This window comes from Pseudorasbora parva, chromosome 2, assembly GCF_024679245.1.
Source record: "Pseudorasbora parva isolate DD20220531a chromosome 2, ASM2467924v1, whole genome shotgun sequence".
Classification (NCBI taxonomy): domain Eukaryota; kingdom Metazoa; phylum Chordata; class Actinopteri; order Cypriniformes; family Gobionidae; genus Pseudorasbora; species Pseudorasbora parva.
Genome location: NC_090173.1, coordinates 20,642,536 through 20,663,618, shown reverse-complemented (window position 1 = coordinate 20,663,618; position 21,083 = coordinate 20,642,536). Strand labels below are relative to the sequence as shown.

Sequence of the window (21,083 nt, the reverse complement as noted above, 5' to 3'; positions counted from 1 at the left end):
TTTATCACTTGACAAAACAGCAAAAACACAGCGCACGTTCATCAGTGGAAGCCTTTAGCAGATTTTACGGTCCAATTAAAACCTTTTTTTTAATCCAGCACCTAAGGGGGAGGTCTCTCTCATTTTGGCTTGTCTGTTCAGAAGACAAACCAATGGGCCGCTGTCCCTGCATGGTGGGCCAGTCCGTGGCAAAAAAAAAAAAAAAAAACCTTGTACCCTCCCAAGTGCGTCAGCCCTCCCAGGAAAATGCCGGATTACCAGCCCTGGATCCAATGCTTTCATAACTAGCTTGCTATGCTAGCTTTTCAGAAATGGCCTACCCTACCTTTAAACAGTAGAAGTCTATGGAAGCCAAGGAACAAAATAATAAAAAGGTATGTTAGTGTATCTCTCAGACTTCCGGTTTTGCCATGCAGTGGAAAGACGCGTGGTGTCAGCGCTCCGACTTAAATGTTACAATTATTTTTACTAACAATATTTGGGGATTGTTCGATACTTTTCTTGTTACTTTTGGTCTCAGTGACGTTACTAGTCCCTAATGAGTAAAAGTACGCGAGTTGGCTGTAAAAAATAATCCTTGAACAAGTGTATTTCTCACAATTCAGACTTTTTCCCTTCCTAGTTTATTATATCGCAGTTCAAAGATTTTTCTTCTCAAATGAACTCAATATTCTGCCTTTTTTAAATGAATGAAATTAGTGGAAATGAATGAACTGATGTGCGTGCATGCTTTCCACACTGAAGAAAGAAATATTGTATTGAAATGTCATTGGAATTGGTGGTGACAGAATTGTCATTTTAGAGTGAACAATTCCTTTAATTTCTATTATATTCACACTCCAGAGAGTACTAAACTCAAAACGAAAAGCTTCACAATGTTTTTCACAGATCCCGATGTTAACAGAGAAAAATTATGCATGCAAAGCCACAGAGGAAAATGTTGGACAATAACATTGAAAGGAAAATGCAGCAGAATATGGAGAGGAATGCAGCATGAGTTGAGTAGAGGACAAAATCAGCCTGTTGTCAATCAGAGGTCAATGACAGACCTTAATTTTCTTTCCATATGGCGAGAATGAGATGATTGCTATTGCATAAGTAACAGGAATTCAACCAGTGACCCAGACGCACTAATGCTAAACAGATGAGTATGTGTATTCTAAGGGTGTGTTACATTTAATACTTACAGAACCTCAAAAGTCCTTCTTTTATAACATTATATTTTTATGAATGATCCAAATTTCTTTTAGGAGTATGGTCAGGGAAATCTAGTAGGCTAATTCTTTATATATAGGTTATATAGAATATCACCGTAGGTATATTAGGTTATATATATATTAGGTTATTAGGTAGGATTTTGTCTAAATTGTGGGATGGTTGATAGAAATGTACTGCTCTGGAAAAAAATTAAGAGACTACTTTTTTTTGAATGAATACAGTGTAGAAAATACACTGTAAATCTGAATAAGTTGGCATCAAAAAGCGATCAGTTACATCACATTTTTAAGTTGAGAAATGTAAAAGTTGAAATAGTCAGAACTTTGTAAATGTTCATTACATTTTAATTGCTCTAAACCAAATATGTGCGTAAGCTAATCATTTCATCATACATTTAGATGAAAGTTATCAACTTAAATATTTTATAATTGCTGAAAGAGTACGGCATAACATTTAACAGAAATCTGGTTTCAAGTTCACGCTTCACAAAAAAAAACGACGAAAATCTTTTACACTATCATAGCAAAACATTAAACACTGGCAAATCTCCACCTTAACATTAGTCTTACACAGTCTTGCACTTTCCCTTTTGAGTCATGGCAAAGCATACTGCAAAATAGAAATCTCAGCCCAGTTTCAGTTAGATTTACGTTTAAATTAAGTCTAAATTAACTCAAACCAATGAAACAATACAGATTATTGTTACTTAAAATGTGTCAGTTCTGTGAACTCAAAAAAAAAGTTCTAAATACTTAATTTGACTAAACTAATTTGTTTGAGTTGGCTCTACTCAGCATTAGCAATGGAAAGATCCCACCATGATAGAAAAACTAATGTGTGTTTCCATATATAATGCACAGTCAACTAAGTTATGCTGACATTTTGCCGGAAATTTTTCTGGGAGACAATCTTGGGTCTCCAAATGCCAAAATCTTCACTTGTGTTTTGTGTGTGCTTATAAATGTTCATGTTCACAAATGTTGTGAGTCTCCACGTGGTTTACTCGGTTCTAATAGAGAACAGCGAAACTTGTGAAAGAAACAGACAAAAACAGATCTTTCTGAAAACAGTTTGTTTGGACAGAAAGATTTTCCTCCCAGTGAAGCAGTTTTGATCATGACTTTATATTAGAGAAAGGAAGAAAACGAAGAAGAATAAAGTAAATAGGAAAGTCTGTCTCAGCTGTGAGGCTCATAGAGTTGATGGAAGACAGGCAATGAGGATGAATTAGAAAGCAAGAAAGGGAGGGAGAGAGAGAGAGCGAGAGGGAGGGAGAAATGAGCTGACCGAGGATTTTTTCCTTTGCTTTTTCTTTTTCCCTTCTCAGCACACTGACCCAACTGCAGCTGCAAACGCATCAAGTAATGTAAGTTTTGCTTAAACACACACACACATGCACATACAATCACACCAGAAAAAAACTGCATTATAGTTCATTTAGGCTTTTTATAAAGGAAAATTAGTTTAGTTCACCTTTATGTATGAGCAAACTGCTGCCTCATCAAGGTGATCTGTAAGTTACAGTTCTCAGAAAGTTTTTGCAAGCTAGTTAACATCTTTCCAGCAGATGGACAGCTGCCGAGACAGAGAACATGTGCAAAGCATTCATGCTCTGCCACGGCTTAAATCCGCCTGCTGTTTTGCAGTACAGTAATGCAGGAAGACAGGCTTCATGTGCTTATTTTGTTTTAGCATGTTTTCAATAAATTATTTAATTCTGTCGCTGCGGGTTTCTAAAAACATTGAATTATTGAATTGGCAGTTGTTCAAAATGTTAAATAACGAGTTAATGTGTCATCAAATCTTCTTCCAAATGTGTTTTTGTCTCACCCTGGTTCACATTGGTAAATGTATTAGAAGTGTTTATGTTTTAGACCAGGCGGGATGGTTTTTGCAGGAAATGCGTATATACTTCACTCGCCTGTGCATGTCTTACTCTTGTCATATAACATATATAGCTCGTCAGTGGCTCCGGGTATTTTGTATTTTGACACGTGTACGGTGTGGGAGTGACATAGGTTTGTAGTCACAACAATCGAAAAAAGGTTGACTTGGAGCAGATAAATCTCAAACCTACGGTCGGATTTTTAAAAAACGTTTTTCGGAGATTGCGTTTTTATTACTCAGCAGGTGCGTAAGGTATTTTATTGAATGGATAAATTGTCATATTGTTCTCCATTAAAATGGTTATATCTGTTAGTAGTCTGCTATATGAGAAGTAGGATAATATTCAACCGCACAGTCACGCAGAGCACAACCAAAACAATGTTCTTCCGTTCATGTATGCAGCTTTGTTTTTTTCCCCCGCTAGAGGGTCAAACGTTACATAGTGTACCTTTAATGTAATATTGTATTTTTGCTAATACATATTTAATATACAATAATTTCATGTGCATTTATTTGTACAAAATAAATAATCGTGGTTGAAAACCCTTGGATTAGAATGCGATTTTTTTGGTTTGTTTATCGTGTTTTTTTTATAAATTTGAGTCGTCATATTATTCAATAAAGTGAAAGTACATCTGCCACCCGCATCTTTCAATGGAAATTTGCATTACAACAAAAAGTTATCACTAACTCTTTTAATTTGGACTTAGCAAGTTGTTGAGACGTTTCATGGTTGCATTACCAAACGGTTAAATATTCTTATGGGTCTCAACATGTCGGACTAAGCAGCCTCTTATAGTCTGATGTAATCCAGAGCCCGTCTGAAGATCATAAAAATCCTCTCGCTCAAAGTGAGGCTCAGCACAAAGAGGAGCTTGGTACTGTAATACAGATCCTCTCAGCTGTGCTGCAGCTTTCCAAATTAAATTAACTGTTTTTAATCACGATCCAAAATAAAATTGTGTTTGCATAATGTGTGTGTGCACTCTGTAAATTATGTATATGTAAATACATACACATGCATGTATATATTTAACAAAAAAAGTTATATAAAATATAATTTACATAAATACATATACAATGATTTTTTTTTACATAAATACATATACAATATTATTTTTTTACATAAATACATATACAATATGAATTATTTATTAAATATATATAAGCATGTGTGTGCATTTATATATCCATAATAATTATACACAGTACATGTACATAGAAACACAACCTTTTTATTTTGGATGCGAATAATCGTTTGACAGCCCTTTTGAATATATTCAAAGCAGAATTTTCAGCATCATTACTCCAGTCTTCACACTGTAAAATTAAAAAATTAAAAAATAAGTAACGTGGTTGCCTTAAAACTTTGAGTTCATTGAAATTAAGAGTTTTTAAGAGTTCAAGAAATTTTGAGTTAATACAATGAAAATTTTTTAGAATTGACAACCTTTATTCAAATATTATTAAAAGATTTTGTAAGCATATTGGGTAATTGTGTGTGTTTTATTTGTGATGATGCAGTGAAAATTGTGCAATTTTCATGATGTGGTTCAGATACAATAATATTTAGAGTTTCTATTTTTCTAACACCAATTTCCTTCATTTTATCAACTCAGATTTTTTATTTCAGTAAACTAAAAATTAAGGCCGTCAGGTTACTTACTTTTTTAAAGTTAAACCAACAATATTTTTTTACAGTGCATTGTCACTGTAAAAAATCCATGAAATTCTAATATGCTGATTTGCTGCTCAAGACATTTATTATTATTATTATTATTAATGTTAAAAAAGTTTGTTCCTGTTGCAGTCCCTGCATCCTCAATAGCAGCATGGATACAATATTTCTACCTTTTGGGTTCAATCATTTTCCATTTTCCATTTTGCCTTCATCTTGATTCTATGATGTTTATATAATCCATTGATTTGAGCTATGATTTAAGGTCAACTTTTTCTGACTTGCTCACTTAGACAGGAAGAGATGTTTGGCCTACATGCAAAGCATCCAGCTTTGTGGCAGTTTATCTAAAGTAGATTGCCAATCATAGACCGCATGGTGAAGGTTCATTTAAATAATTGTGCAGGAGTCTCTATCTGATTGGCTCTATAGGATTCCATGGAAATGCAACACAGCCTCATTGTTTACACTCTTCGGGGCATTCAATCTATGATTAGTGTCAGTACAGAAAGTATTTTAACATCATACATTCTCAGGAAATATGAATTTGGAAGCATTTTATCTCATGAGAATTAGCAGATGAACTTTGGCAGATACGAGCTGGATTCTGTCAGACTGAACTTTGTTAGTTTAGCTGTTAGCAGATTGGACTCAGACCAACAGAAACATTCATCTGTCCTGAAGGGGCCTACATTTATCAGGCTGCATTCCACCCAGCAAAACCCAGAAGGCCCTCTATTTCTATTTTTCAGGATTTCACTAATCCAGTCTACCTTAATGATCCCACTAATAAATACACAGTCTCACATTAGCGAAAGATTAACAGTGTAAGTATTTATTCTTTTATCTCAGGACCATGTTTGGGTTTCTCCTGCTTGCCTGTCTCTCTCTTCATCTGGCAGTCTCTGTACCTCAACCGCCCTGCCGCCGATGCTGCGATCACCTCCCACGTCTAGATGACGCTGCGACCTTAAGAGAAAGCATGCCTGAAGTCCGCACATACATCAACATGACCATTCTCAAAGGTACCCGAAAGTCTTCAAAAAGTGCTTTAGCTCACGACAAAAAGAAGTTGTGCCGCTAATAAATCCTTGCATGCGTAGCCTACTCCTAGCCTTTCAGGAGAAAACCTTAATGCTGCTTATAATAAACCATAAAATCAGCCATACAAAAAGCATTTTAACCACCAAAAGCATCTTACAGGTTATGTTTCAAAGTCAAATAACATCAGCAGGGACAACTTTGAAAATCTCACAGCACACTTTTAGAAAAAAGGTTGGGGTTCTATGTGGAACCCTAAGTCCTTGACTCAATTTTAAAGAACTCTTTAATGCTAAAAAGACACTAACTATGAAATGCCTTAAAGGGTTAGTTCACCCAAAAATGAAATTGATGTCATTAATGACTTACCCTAATGTTCCACACCTGTAAGTCCTTTGTTCATCTTCAGAACACAGTTTAAGATATTTTATATTTTAGTCCCAGAGCATGCAGTCAATGCCCACTTCACTGTCCATGTACAGAAAGCTAATAAAAACATCATCAAAGTAGTCCATATGTGACATCAGTTGGTTGATTAGAGTCTCTTGAAGCATCGAAAATACATTTTGGTCCAAAAATATCAAAAACTACGATTTTATTCAGCATTGTCTTCTCCTCCATGTGCCTCCAAAAAGAATCAAACGGTTAATGAATCAGTGAATCGATCAATGATTCGGGTCGCCAATGTCACGTGATTTCAGCAGTTTGGCGCTGACATCAATTTCATTTTTGGGTGAACTAACCCTTTAAATATTGCATAATAGTTCATATTACAATATTTTTATTGTATACAATATTTAATTTTTTTTAACAATAAAGTGTATTTACAAGCCATTTTATTCATAAAATTAAGTGAAACAAATAGGCTACTGAATTCAACCAAACCCATAAAAGTATACCATGCTAAGAAAAAGAACCCCTGAAATGTTCCATAAATTAACTGGAATAATCATTTAGGGTTATATATAGAACATTTGCAGAGTGTATAGCTGAAGTTTGACCTCAAAAATCCTTGTTGGATTTCACTTTTCACAGTTTCCCAATATTTTGCTTGTCTGTTGTCTGGCAAAAGCTTTTTGGGATATTTGATCTGAACTTTTTTGAGCTGAATGATTTGAATATGTGTTTTCTTCCCCTTCTGTGAGCCTCAGCTAACCTCTCTTGGCTCAGAAATATCTGCTCCACTGGAGGCCGTCTTGGTGGACAGGAAGTGACAAACCTGGCAGGAAAGGTGCTGATGTGGCTGAAACCGTTGTGAGAGTTGTTTTATGTGTCTGTGCACGCACATGTTGTACGTGTTTGTTGCATGTACAGAAACCTGCAGCAAAAGTGGTTTGTGCTGCCAAAATTGAGCTGGCAAAATTATATGCTGAAAAAACTGGACAAAAGCTTTAAGTTCAGTTACTGCAACAACAAAAAAAAAAATCTTTTTATCATTTTAGTTATTTTAGAAGCTGTGATTTGAGGTTCTGGGGACTTATTTTAGTGCTTGTGCCTTTCCAGCTTTCAATGTTAAAGGAATATTTTATAGTTAGGTTCAATTCATTAACATTAGCCAATGCATTAAAAGGACAGTACATCCAAAAATGAAAATTGTTTCATTTACTCACCTTAAAGTTGTTCCACCTGTATCAGTTTCTTTCTTCTGCTTAACACAAAATATATTTTGAAGAATGCTGGTAACCAGACAGTTGATGACGGTCTATTTTCTTTTCCTACAATGGAAGTCAATGGGTGCCGTCAACGTCATTACCAACATTCTACAAAATATCTTCTTTTCAACAGAAGAAATTCATACAGGTGGAAGATGAGTTCAACAACTTGAAGATGAGTAAATGATGACAGAATTATTTTTTTTTCTGTGAACTATCCCTTTAAGTATCATCCAGCTGATCATGAGAACTTAATTGGTGATTTTGTATGAATTAGGAAAAATTGTCTTGATCTACAGTCAGCTTTCAGATTACTATTGTCATGACAGAGCAAAGGTTTGAAGAGGATCTTGCTGAGCAAGTTCCTTGAACCCCTTATCCTGGAGGATACAAACATCTGAGAGGCTGTGGGGAGAGGCAGCAAAAATTGTATAAGTCTCATTTCTTGGTTTCATGTTGAAAGGGTGTTCAGTGTGAATATTTTATTCTGTTGAACAATGAGCATAATGCCATTTATATACATATACAGGTGTCATATACATATATACACCTACTGGTATACACATATATACATATATAGTATATACACATACACATATATCAGTGCATAACTTCATGACCACTGACTGGTGAAGTGAATAACATTAATTATTTCTTCATCATGACACCTATTAGTGGGTGGTATATACAAACCTGATTCCAAAAAAAGTTGGGACACTGTACAAATTGTGAATAAAAACAGATTGCAATGATGTGGAAGTTTCAAATTTCAATATTTTATTCAGAATACATTTTATTTATAGATGACATACACTGTAAAAAATATTTGTTGGTTTTTGTTGGTTTAACTTTAAAAAGTAAGTAACCTGGTTGCCTTAAAATTTTTGAGTTTATTGCAATAAAAAATTGAGTTGATACAATGAAGGAAATTTGTTTAATAAACAGAAACTCAAAATATTATTGTATCTGAACCACATAAAAAATTTGATAAATCATGAAAATAGCACTATTTGGCATGTTTCACTGCGTCATCAGAAATAAAACACACACAATTAACCAATATGCTTATAAAATCTTTTAATAATATTTTAATAAAGGTTGTCCAATCTCTAAAAATGTTCAATGTATTAACTCAAAATTTTAATTTCAATGAACTCAGAATTTTAAGGCAACCAGGTAACTTTTTTTCTAAATAATTTTTTACAGTGTATCAAATGTTTAAACTGAGAAAATGTATCCTTTTAAGGCATCAAAAAGATACATTTTATGACATCAACACTTCTTAAAGTTGGGACAAGGCCATGTTTACCACTGTGTGGCATCCCCTCTTCTTTTTATAACACTCTGCAAACGTCTGGGGACTGAGGAGACAAGTTACTCAAGTTTAAGAATAGGAATGTTGTCCCATTCTTGTCTAATACAGGCTTTAGTTGCTCAACTGTTTTTTGGTCTTCTTTGTCGCATCTTCCTCTTTATATTGCACCAAATGTTTTCTATGGGTGAAAGATCTGGACTGCAGGCTGGCCATTTCAGTACCCGGATCCTTCTTCTACGCAGCCATGATGTTGTAACTGATGTAGTATGTGGTCCGGGATTGTTATGTTGGAAAATGCAAGGTCTCCCCTGAAAGAGACGACGTCTGGATGGGAGCATATGTTGTTCTAGAACTTGGATATACCTTTCAGCATTGATGGTGCCTTCCAGATGTGTAAGCGGCCCATGCCACACACTCATGCAACCCCATACCATCAGAGATGCTGCTTCTGAACTGAGCGCTGATAACAACTTGGGTTGTCTTTGTCCTCTTTAGTCCGGATGACATGGCGTCCCAGTTTTCCAAAAAGAATTTCAAATTTTGATTCGCCTGGCCACAGAACAGTTTTCCACTTTGCCACAGTCCATTATAAATGAGCCTTGGCCCAGAGAAAACACCTGCACTTCTGGATCATGTTTAGATGGCTTCTTTTTTGACCTATAGAGTTTTATCCGGCAATGGTGAATGTTTTCTGGAATTATTCCTGAGCTCATTTCCTGAGTAATTTCCATTACAATAGCATTCCTGTATGTGATGCAGTGCCATCTAAGGGCCCGAAGATCACGGGCATCCAGTGTGGTTTTCCGGCCTTGGACCCTTACACACAGAGATTGTTCCAGATTCTCTGAATTTTTGGATTTATTATGCACTGTAGATGGTGATAACTTTAAACTCTTTACAATAGAAAAGTGTCAGAATACACAGTGCATTGCAGTTTGTTGCGTATAGGGCCGCATAGCCGCAGACCAGTCAGGGTGCCAATGCTGACCCCTGTCCACTGCTCGGTCCTATTATCCATATGGATTTTACTGTGACACGCAGAACCTACCTAAGTGTAACCCTTGAAAACACTAGTGTGAAGTTCTAAATGAACAGATCAGGTTAAATGGGCACAGTATATGACATTAGGCAAGGCAATTTTATTTGTATAGCACATTTCATACACAATGGCAATTCAAATTCTGTCTATGCCTTACATAGAAATGAATTAAAATAATGATGGAGCAGGTTTGCAATGTCTCCTGGATCTTACAAGCCGGTCCAAGATGAGCTCCTTTAGGGGACTTTACCTTTGCCCTGCAGGGCCTTCCCTTTCCTGGGTCCACTTCTTTCCTGTCTGCTACCACGAGTAGAATAAAGCAAAGCACACTGCTCTCCTTTTCCAATCTTCTCCAGTCAGACAGATCTAAAATAAAAATCAACAGAAGAATAAGAAATAGAAATATACAGTTGTAAAGAGAATTAAAAAAATAAAATGATATATAGATACAATAACCAAAGATAAGAACAAAGGTTAAATCAGTCGGACGTACAGTGGCACAGAGCTCATTGAGTAAATGCGCAGCTAAACATGTTTGTTTATGTTTAGATGTAGATGTTTTGAGTCTAGATTTAAATGTGGCAATTGTTGGAGCACATCTGATCTGTTCAGGAAGCTGGTTCCAACTGCGGCTGGAATAATAGCTAAACACTCTTTGCTTTGAGTGAACATTTGCATAATATGTTATACTGAACATCTAAGTTCATAAAAGAGGATTTGAGACAGCAATTTCACTATAACTAGTGAAAGAGGAAAAATGTATTGTGTTGTTTATCAATACTGTCAATTAAAACGATAGTTGCAAACAGTAAGCATAAATAAGAGTAAATACAATCAGACCCTTCCTAATCTTACTACCCGGGTAGTTTTAAACTCGGTTTCACTCAAGTTGTAGGCCAATTATCTGTTAGTAAACATAAAGTGTGTGATGTGTTGTATTCTCCTATCTGTATTCAGGGAATGATGAATTTGCTCCAGAAAATGACGCGTCGATAGTTAGACACCACTGCTGGCTCGCCGTACATTCGTCCAAGGTCGACTCAAGAAGTATGCATAAACAGGAACACAAAAACAACCGGAAGTTCCTTCTAAAAAAAAGTATGAAAGATCCCTCGGATTTCACTGGAAAATAACTTAACTCTTTTTTTAAACTCTATTTACACTTTTAAAGTATTTGTGCTCTGAATCAACAGTTGTTTTCTCTCATTTGTAAAATGGCTGCTTCCTTCTTTGTGTATTATTGTTACACTGACCATGCAGAAAAAAAACTCATAAGAGTCCATTAACCAACCCAATTTTTTTTTTAAAGGGTTAGGCATTGTTGCAGACCATGTTCCCCCTTTCATGGAAACGGTATTCCCTGGCGGCTGTGGCCTCTTTCAGCAGGATAATGCTCCTGCCACAAGGCAAAAAATGGGTCAGGAATGGTTTGAGGAGCACAACAACGAGTTTGAGTTTTGACTTGGCCTCCAAATACCCCAGATCTCAATCCAATCAAAAACATATGCAACGTGCAATGTTATATACTGGATATATACGGTATATGTATGTGAATTCATTACAAATCAATAACTGAAAGATTCATAAATAAATTAAGATGATAAATAACTTTTTATATGACCAAAACTCTATCTATATACATTTAATGCAATGCAATACAATGATGATTGAGAAATGGACAAATAAACGTTCATTAAAAGCCTGATGAATCATATTTGAAACTCACATTTTAATATTTTTTTTTTTTTTAAATGGATGGATGGATAATTAAGTAAATATAAGTTGCTTCCATCGTAAGTGTTCATTTTGAAATATTACTATAACTCTTTTAAAAATTCATAGACGAAAGACGTGCCAACCTGAAGAGGGGGGGGGGGGGGGTTAGTATTATACTAAAAAAATGTGAAGTTGATGTGCATGATTTTTTTAATGTATTTTTGAGCAAAATGACAAAGTGGGAGACTTCATTGTGTTTGCACAATGTACGATGTACACAATTAAATAGTAATAATAATAACCTCAGAAATGAGTGTATAAAATACGATACAGCCATTAAAGACTGTAGAAATGTGTATAATGTCCACCTGAATTATAGCCTAAGGCAGTGCTTCTCAAACCTGTCCTGCGGGACCCCTCACCACTGCACATTTTGTATGTCTCCCTCATTAGACACACCTAATTCAAGTCTTGCAGTCTCTACTAATGAGCTGATGAGTTGAACCAGGTGTGTTAGATGAGGGAAACATACAAAACATGCACTGGTGGGGGGTCCACAGGACAGGCTTGGGAACATTGGCCATACGGTTTACTTTTTAAGCTTTTAGCTCTTTTTTTGTTCTGCATCATTCTGACATTTATGAAATCTTTTTTTAAGGTGACAAGGGTGACCGTGGAGAAAGGGGCACTCCTGGGAAGCCTGGGATTGAGGGTTCCCAGGGACCCAGAGGGTCTGAAGGCCTTAAAGGAGATAAGGGACAAGCCGGAGCCCCAGGGGACGCCTGCAAGTCTCAGCATTCTGCTTTCTCAGTCGGCCGACGGAAGTCCCTTCACAGCGTTGACAACTACCAGGCCTTGATCTTTGACACAATCTTCGTCAACACCCCCGAACACTTTGACATGTTTGCTGGGAAGTACCGTTGCCACATCCCGGGAATCTACTTCTTCAATGTGAACATCCACACGTGGAACTTCAAGGAGACGTACCTGCACATTATGCAGAACGACAGCGAGAAGGCCATAGTTTACGCTCAGCCCAGCGACCGCTCCATCATGCAGAGCCAGAGCGTCATGCTGTCTCTACAGGAGGGCAACGAGGTCTGGGTCCGTCTTTACAAACGTGAGCGCGAGAACGCCATCTACAGCGACGACGTGGACATTTACATCACCTTTAACGGATACCTCATCAAACCAGAGACCGATTGAGACCGGAAACCACTGAGTGAAAGGGATGATTATGGACAAGATGTTTGAAAAAAATGTGTCAGAATGCTTGAACGGTGAAGCAACTTGAACAAAACTGAAAAGCATCCAAACATTTCATTTTAGATTTCTGCAGTCCGAACAACATCCCCAGTGCAGTGCAGAGAAATCATACTTTTCATATTTCCACAGGAATCTTTTATGAAGAAAACCGTTAACCACGTCCAAAATGAAGTTCAGCGGTTCTTAACTGGTGGATCAAGACTCAAAAATAGGCCGCAGGTCAGTTCTGATGAAACATCAATTCTAAATACAATGTAGTATCTGCATCTAAGAAACAACTTTAAAAATGGAAGAGAAAACACTTCCTATATATTTTGCTGTTAACATCGAAATCTGTGCATCCAAACTATTCAGCATCTACACAAAATACAGTAATTTGGTGTCATTTTATGTGACATGGTAGACACTTGTCTCATTAGGCTGATGCCCTCATGGGCAGGTTATGTGACGTTATCTTCAAAAACAAATACCAAAAGAAAAGAAAAAACCCAGCAAGCAATTTTTTCATTTAAAAGACTTCTAATCCTTCTAATAAATCTAAGCCGTCCAAACACAGCCCTGATGTCTAGGCAAAATTTGAGCTGTCAGTGAAAATTTAGTAGACTACTAACCCAAAAAAAAAAGGAAACTCAACACCTTTTAATGACTGTTAACTTTGCTTACATGATGGAATAGCATACAGCTCGCAATGCAAAAAACGACATGTAACCAAATTCAAGGTTACTTTGGCCAGAAGTGGGTTCCTCATAGCCGGACTAGCTATTTCAGGTCTATAGTTAACCGAGACGGTGCAATGAAGCTTTGCTGGTATGGCTACAGACTACATCAGATAGGGTTTGGTGTCAACCACATGCTTTGAATGATTGAACGTTCAAAAGCATCGAACCATAGAAGTACTCAAATTCATGGTAATATGTTAGACTTTAGGGACAATTCTGTTCACTAGTGGATAATAAACAGTTCTGATCTCCGGATTAAAATCTGAAGCCAAACCCGTTGAGGACCACTGATGTAGCCCAGACATTTGGGTTTGTGCGTCTGGGAACCGGTATGGTTTATGTTGGTTGTGAAAGGATGTTTATATGGTGTGACTGACTATTTGAACCTGCTGCTGGTCCCTTCTGACCTTTAACAGACATTAGCAGGCAACTGGAGTCGTAACAAAACAAGTTCCTCAAATTGAACCACGAGGGATGTTCCGGGTAGTTTTTAGTGGATTGCTGTGTGGTTGCTAGGGTGTAGTAGATGGTTGCCAGGTCATTGCTTACTATCCCAAGTTAAAAGAGCCCATGTCTCTCATGATAATTTGATTTCTTGATGTAAGTATAAAAATCAGAAGTAGGCCATGATGGCTTAGATTCAGGCTTTGATGAATATAAAGTTCAAAAGAACAGCATTTACTTGAATCTTTTGTGACATTATAAATGTCTTTACTGTCACTTTTGATAAATGTAATGCATCCTTGCTGAATACAATTATTATTATCTCCCTGACCCCAATCTTTTTCAAGAAAATCTTTTTCAAGAAAGTCATTTGCTAGTTTTAAATGGGCAGAGAGACCTGAGTGTGTGTGAGTGTGTGTGTGAGTGTGTGTGTGTGTGTGGCTTCTTTATTGGAAGGAGGGGGGGGGGGGGGCTTTTTGTTGATGTTAAACAGGATGTATGTGGCTTTCCTTTTTCAGTAGCAAGAATCCACTTGAGAGAGAAGACTCAGATGATAGAAATAAAGAGAGGGAGATTGAGATTAAATGCTCTGAAACCACAGGGTACAGATCTCTGACCCAAAACATGACTTAAAAGAGTCTTCAGTATAAGCTGAAAGTTGGTTTAGCCTCTTAAACTCCAGGACCTTTTCAACATGTTGGTGTCATTTTACAGGAAACCATTTGAAGTTACATAAAACACTGCTAAAAGTCATAAAAATGTAAGTATATGTTGTCTAAGCTATTATAACCCCCCAATAAATTAGGCGCTCTTTGATTGTTTTTTTGTTATAAATTCATTTTTGAAAGTGTGTAACTCAGGCCCTGTGTGCTCTAGGACCCTGCAGACAGTTTGGGCTGCTTCCACTAAATAACAGAAAATAGTGGAAAAAAGAAGTTTGTCTGTGTCATGTTGTATGCAAGATTTACTCAAATGGGTCTGAAGGCATGACCCCCCCACCCCCCACCGGCGCCACCCCCCCAAACACACACACACTTTTCACACCTTTCCCCCCCACCATATACAGTTATATAAACGCAATATCCCAGTGTCATTAAATTAATTATACATGCTGGAAGCAGCCCAAAGTATCTGCAGGGTCCTAGAGCACACAGGGCCTGAGTTATACACTTTCAAAAATGAATTTATAAAAAAATAATAATCAAAAAGTGCCTAATTTCTGGGGGGAGTTATTACAGCTTAGACAACATATACTTACATGTTTATGACTTTTAGCAGTGTTTTGTGTAACTTTAAAGGGTTTCCTGTAAAACGACACCAACATTTTGAACCTAGACCACTGTATGTGTGTATGGGAGGCTTTTCAATTTGGGTAGGCCAAATCCATGCTGAAATGACATCAGAGTAATTTAGTGTAAATACATTACTTTGTCTAAAACAAATGCCAAAGTGATGCATATCTCCTGAAAGTGGTACCACATATGACATCATAGCTCCTCCACAGACATTTAAAATTGAAAGTATATACATGAAGATGTCATTGGACCCTGTACAGGTTTAGTATCTTAATCTGGTTTCATTCTCAACTGCAGGATCCAGATCTCAGGAATGTAGTGATTCTGAGTCTGAGATAACAAGTAAAGAAATGGTGCTAAGGAAAAACTGTTACAGAAGGAATCAGGTGCTAAAAATATAAATACACATTTTTAAACACATCAGATGCTGTAAATGTCATACTTGACTGTGATGTTAAAAAGGGTTTTGTTTGTATATTAACATCTCAGTGGTGCTTTATGTTATTGTACTGTATGGATGTCTAGCATTTTTTTATTGATGATTTTAAATGACACAATAAAGGGTTGATTTCACTGGCGTCGACTTGATAAGTGATGAATTGAATTTTTTTTTCCTTACGTTGCAGAAGCTGGAAAGTTTCAGCCTTGAGACAAAAATGCAAAAGGGTCAAAAAATTAAATACTTCAATATGTAGTGTTATTCCTTTAACCCAGGGTCAGTGTCAGCCTTCGAATAGAGGAAAAAATACTGCTGTTCTCACACCCTCTAGTGGTGAATGGGAATAACACATGCTATTATGATCCCAATAAAGGAGACTAAATAATCATACTTACAAAGATGATGTCTGATTTAATTTTTCTCAAATACATATTCCATACTAACACCCCACTTTCTACACAAATCATTTTTAAAGCATCTGTACATTTTTCTTCTGAATTTGACAATATTATTAGAGAGAGAAAATTATCCACATTCCTGTGCGCTAGATATATGAAAAAATAGTCTCATTTCATTAAATACAATCTGAAATATCAGCAATTGCACAGCAATCATTAAACAATGAATGAACAATCCCTGCAGTCGAGAAAACCCCAGTGTGTTAACATTTGACTCATGAAACTGCTGTACTTTGTGTTGGACAGACAAAAGAAAAAACATAATTGTTCTACTGTACAAATTATGCTTCTACTTTCTCTACAGGAAGTACAGTAGTTCAAAATGTTGGCACTGCAAGAACATTTCTAATGTAAACAACAATTACTTGATTTTCTCTGTGTGTCACTGTCAGTCGACTACAAATCAAATGATATAATGTTTAGCCACAAATGTGAAGATGACAAAATTTCCCAATATGTGATCACGAGACATTCAAAAAAACTGTGGGTTTGAAGCGTTACTTCTCGTTCCGCACTAGTTTGCATGTCTAGCTATTGTACAGATACAAGTATCTGTAACAAAATGAAACTTGTGTAATTTCTTCCTCTTAAGAGTGGTGTTATTTAGAGATTTAACAATGAGTGTACATATCGGAGAAACTGCACTGTTTTCTTTGTATATACTGGCAAAAGTCCCTGGTAACCAGCATTTGAGCGGGTTGATTGCATCTCTGCCATGCAGGAAGGGGAAAGGACAAAGCAGCTCAGATTTGATTTCGACTCTCTGCCCCTGTGAGGGTCTCGGTTAAACAAATGCACTGTTGCCCTCTGGTCCCATAGCGAGCAACCACCCACCTAATGAGTGACTAGAGCCAGTGTCAATTCAGCATTATTTCTAAACCTCATCAACTTGCCAAGATTTTTACCTGATATTAAAGCAAAAGCGAAGCAGTATAATGGTGTATTACTACAGCCAGGCCAATTTAGTGCGACATCAGGGCTACGGCCATGATTTTTTTTAAATACAAAAGTTCAATAACAAAAAGGTTAATGTGGACTATTTTCACTGTTATTACCATCGCACATCAAGTAAAGTTTTTCATATTTTCCTTTCCTTAAACATTTATATACGTTTACTCTGAGTTAAAAATAAAGTAAATTCCAAAATATAGCTGCAAGCAGTGATGATGGGGCCCAAGCCCCAGTACCACGGCCACCCCGGTGACTTTAGGGAAACGGTGCAAGGTGAGCAATATGCATTTAAGGCAGGTTTCAAGCAAAAATATAAAAGGACTTGTGTGTGAAAGGCGCATATACGGCACATTTACTGTAGCAGCTTAAAATGAGTGGGAAGTTATCATTTGCAGCTCGAAAGTTTACCTAATCATTAAAAGGTATAGTTCACCCAAAAATTTGAATTCTGTCATTAATTACTCGCCCTCATGTCGTTCCAAACCCGTAAGACCTTCGGGTCATCTTCAGAACACAAATGAAGAAATCTATTAAATCTGAGAGCTCCCTGACTTCTCCATATACAGCAATTTAAATAACTACCTTTCTGGGCTTTTTAAGTGTTAAGACATTGTTCAAATAGTCCTTGTGACTACAGTGGTTCAACATTAATGTTATGAAGCGACGAGAATTTTTGTGTGCAAAAAAAACAAACAAAAATAAAGACTTCATTCAACAATTTCTTCTCGTCTGTGTCAGACTCCTATGCTATTGACGTAGTAAATACAGTGCACCGCTTCTGTTTCGTCAGAGCTAGGCCAGCACACCATTGGCTGATGCTGCTCACGTGAGCAACATGATGCATGCGTGTGATGCTGACACAGGAGCTGGCCAACGTAAACTGTGTAGGAGACTGACACAGACATGAAGAAATTGTTGTGGTGCTTACATGAATCGTGCAAGAGAGTGACACGGAAGAGAAGAGATTGTTGACTAAGTTGCTTTTTTTTTGCACTCATCGTTTCATAACATTAAGGTTGAACTACTGTAGTCACATGGACTATTTGAACAATGTCTTAACTACCTTAATGGGCCTTGAAACAGATTTCTTAACCATTAATGTTAAAAAGTACATCCCAAAAAACGCTGTTGCGACTGTTTCTGAGGAGTGACGCCAAATTTCACATCTCTTCACATTCAGTCGGGTCTCTTCTGACGGCTGTAATCAATCTCTCAATATGTTCCCCTCTATTAGAAAGGTGAATGCTATAATTTATTTTTTCTTTTGCAATTGGAGAAAATGGAAATACATGAATTATATCTGCTGCTTGATCACAGCTATTGAAGTTTACCCAACAATGACAAGTTTCACATCTGAGAACCCTGGAGAAATGAAAGCTAGTTTTTTTAGTTCGTTTTTTTTCTATTAATCCACAGAATGATGTTAACAGCTGTTAAAATGACACATCCTCTCAGAATATTAAGGCACAGAGGAAACATCATGGATGAGTCCAGTATTAAAGTTAACACTTAAAAAAAGAAGAAGATGCGTTTAAATTAAGCAGTGAACTTTTAATGTTTGGTCTAATGCAATAGCAGTTTAACTGGCAAAGTGAAAGTTAACTTTGTGAAAGAATTCCTTCAGCTCAAAGCATGGTGCTAACAACATTAAGGTCATGGGTTTGATTTCTCACGAAATGCTTGAACTAATTATTAAACTCACATGCATGAACTATTGAATTCACTTTATTTTGAACCTCATGCCCTTTTTAAGGACATATACAGTACTTTCTAAAGCTTCCCATATTTGTCTTTGGCTACTAATCTCAAGAGTCACATCAGTGATACTGACGGCTAATGCCTAATGTATCTGTATCCAAGTCAACAGAGCATGACAGACCCCGTGAAAGCCTTGAAACTCAAGCCATCAGCAAGTTCTTACGGACTGGTGGGCCATAGTTCAGTGCACAACATGAAGGACCATTACAGCTGCAATATCATTGTTGTTTCAAATGCAAAAATCATCTGCCTATAAACAATACTAAACAATATTTTTAGTTCTAGCAATTTTACTTAGGATAATTATTTATCCCCAATATATCTTCTTAAATATGTTTCAAGCATATATCTCTCACATTTTAAAATAAGAAACTTGTCAAATGGGTAAAAAAAAATATATATATATATATATAGTCTGTCTTTTTTTCACATTTTGTTTGTATAAATAAATATTTAAAAAATATATATTTGTTAATAATACATTTTATTATGTATTATTGTTTTTTATGAAATGGTTCTGTCATGACAATTTTTGTTTGGCATGGATATGGATATGACAGTGTTGATATATTTGGTCTTGGCAGAATACAGTCTTGTTCAAAATAATAGCAGTACAATGTGACTAACCAGAATAATCAAGGTTTTTAGTATATTTTTTATTGCTATGTGGCAAACAAGTTACCAGTAGGTTCAGTAGATTGTCAGAAAACAAACAAGACCCAGCATTCATGATATGCACGCTCTTAAGGCTGTGCAATTGGGCAATTAGTTGAAAGGGGTGTGTTCAAAAAAATAGCAGTGTCTACCTTTGACTGTACAAACTCAAAACTATTTTGTACAAACATTTTTTTTTCTGGGATTTAGCAATCCTGTGAATCACTAAACTAATATTTAGTTGTATGACCACAGTTTTTTAAAACTGCTTGACATCTGTGTGGCATGGAGTCAACCAACTTGTGGCACCTCTCAGCTGTTATTCCACGCCATGATTCTTTAACAACATTCCACAATTCATTCACATTTCTTGGTTTTGCTTCAGAAACAGCATTTTTGATATCACCCCACAAGTTCTCAATTGGATTAAGGTCTGGAGATTGGGCTGGCCACTCCATAACATTAATTTTGTTGGTTTGGAACCAAGACTTTGCCCGTTTACTAGTGTGTTTTGGGTCATTGTCTTGTTGAAACAACCATTTCAAGGGCATGTCCTCTTCAGCATAGGGCAACATGACCTCTTCAAGTATTTTAACATATGCAAACTGATCCATGATCCCTGGTATGCGATAAATAGGTCCAACACTATAGTAGGAGAAACATGCCCATATCATGATGCTTGCACCTCCATGCTTCACTGTCTTCACTGTGTACTGTGGCTTGAATTCAGAGTTTGGGGGTCGTCTCACAAACTGCCTGTGGCCCTTGGACCCAAAAAGAACAATTTTACTCTCATCAGTCCACAAAATGTTCCTCCATTTCTCTTTAGGCCAGTTGATGTGTTCTTTGGCAAATTGTAACCTCTTCTGCACATGCCTTTTTTTTAACAGAGGGACTTTGCGGGGGATTCTTGAAAATAGATTAGCTTCACACAGACGTCTTCTAACTGTCACAGTACTTACAGGTAACTCCAGACTGTCTTTGATCATCCTGGAGGTGATCATTGGCTGAGCCTTTGCCATTCTGGTTATTCTTCTATCCATTTTGATGGTTGTCTTCTATTTTCTTCCACGTCTCTCTGGTTTTGCTCTCCATTTTAAGGCATTGGAGAGCATTTTAGCTGAACAGCCTATCATTTTTTGCACCTCTTTATAGGTTTTCCCCTCTCTAATCAACTCTTTAATCAAAGTACGCTGTTCTTCTGAACAATGTCTTGAACGACCCATTTTCCTCAGCTTTCAAATGCATGTTCAACAAGTGTTGGCTTCATCCTTAAATAGGGGCCACCTGATTCACACCTGTTTCTTCACAAAATTGATGACCTCAGTGATTGAATGCCACACTGCTATTTTTTTGAACACACCCCTTTCAACTAATTCAACTAATTGCCCAATAGCACAGCCTTAAGAGCGTGCATATCATGAATGCTGGGTCTCATTTGTTTTCTGAGAATCTACTGAACCTACTGGTAACTTGTTTGCCACGTAGCAATAAAAAAATATACGAAAAACCTTGATTATTCTGGTTAGTCACATTGTACTGCTATTATTTTG

At 36.7% G+C, this 21,083-nt stretch overlaps 1 protein-coding gene across 2 annotated transcripts; it reads left to right on the top strand.

Annotated features, from left to right (window-relative positions):
* The first annotated feature begins 241 nt into the window (after nucleotides 1-241).
* c1qtnf6a (C1q and TNF related 6a) lies at nucleotides 242-14,397 on the top strand. 2 transcript variants are annotated; one of them, XM_067459318.1, is made up of 3 exons: nucleotides 242-374; nucleotides 5,636-5,808; nucleotides 12,205-14,397. In XM_067459318.1, exons 1-3 carry the CDS (start codon nucleotides 295-297, stop codon nucleotides 12,750-12,752), a joined length of 801 nt encoding a protein of 266 aa, XP_067315419.1. In that variant the 5' UTR covers nucleotides 242-294; the 3' UTR covers nucleotides 12,753-14,397. The 2 variants fall into 2 exon arrangements, with proteins under 2 accessions (XP_067315419.1, XP_067315429.1); XM_067459328.1 differs by lacking the exon at nucleotides 242-374 and adding an exon at nucleotides 2,532-2,584.
* Nucleotides 14,398-21,083: the final 6,686 nt, after the last annotated feature.

Excerpts from the sequence above, each read along its gene's own strand:
- c1qtnf6a (XM_067459318.1), top strand. The coding sequence starts at position 295 with ATGCTAGCTTTTCAGAAATGGCCTACCCTACCTTTAAACAGTAGAAGT. Across the intron at positions 375-5,635 it reads AGGAACAAAATAATAAAAAG|GACCATGTTTGGGTTTCTCC; the intron begins GTATGTTAGTGT and ends CTTTTATCTCAG. Across the intron at positions 5,809-12,204 it reads CAACATGACCATTCTCAAAG|GTGACAAGGGTGACCGTGGA; the intron begins GTACCCGAAAGT and ends TCTTTTTTTAAG.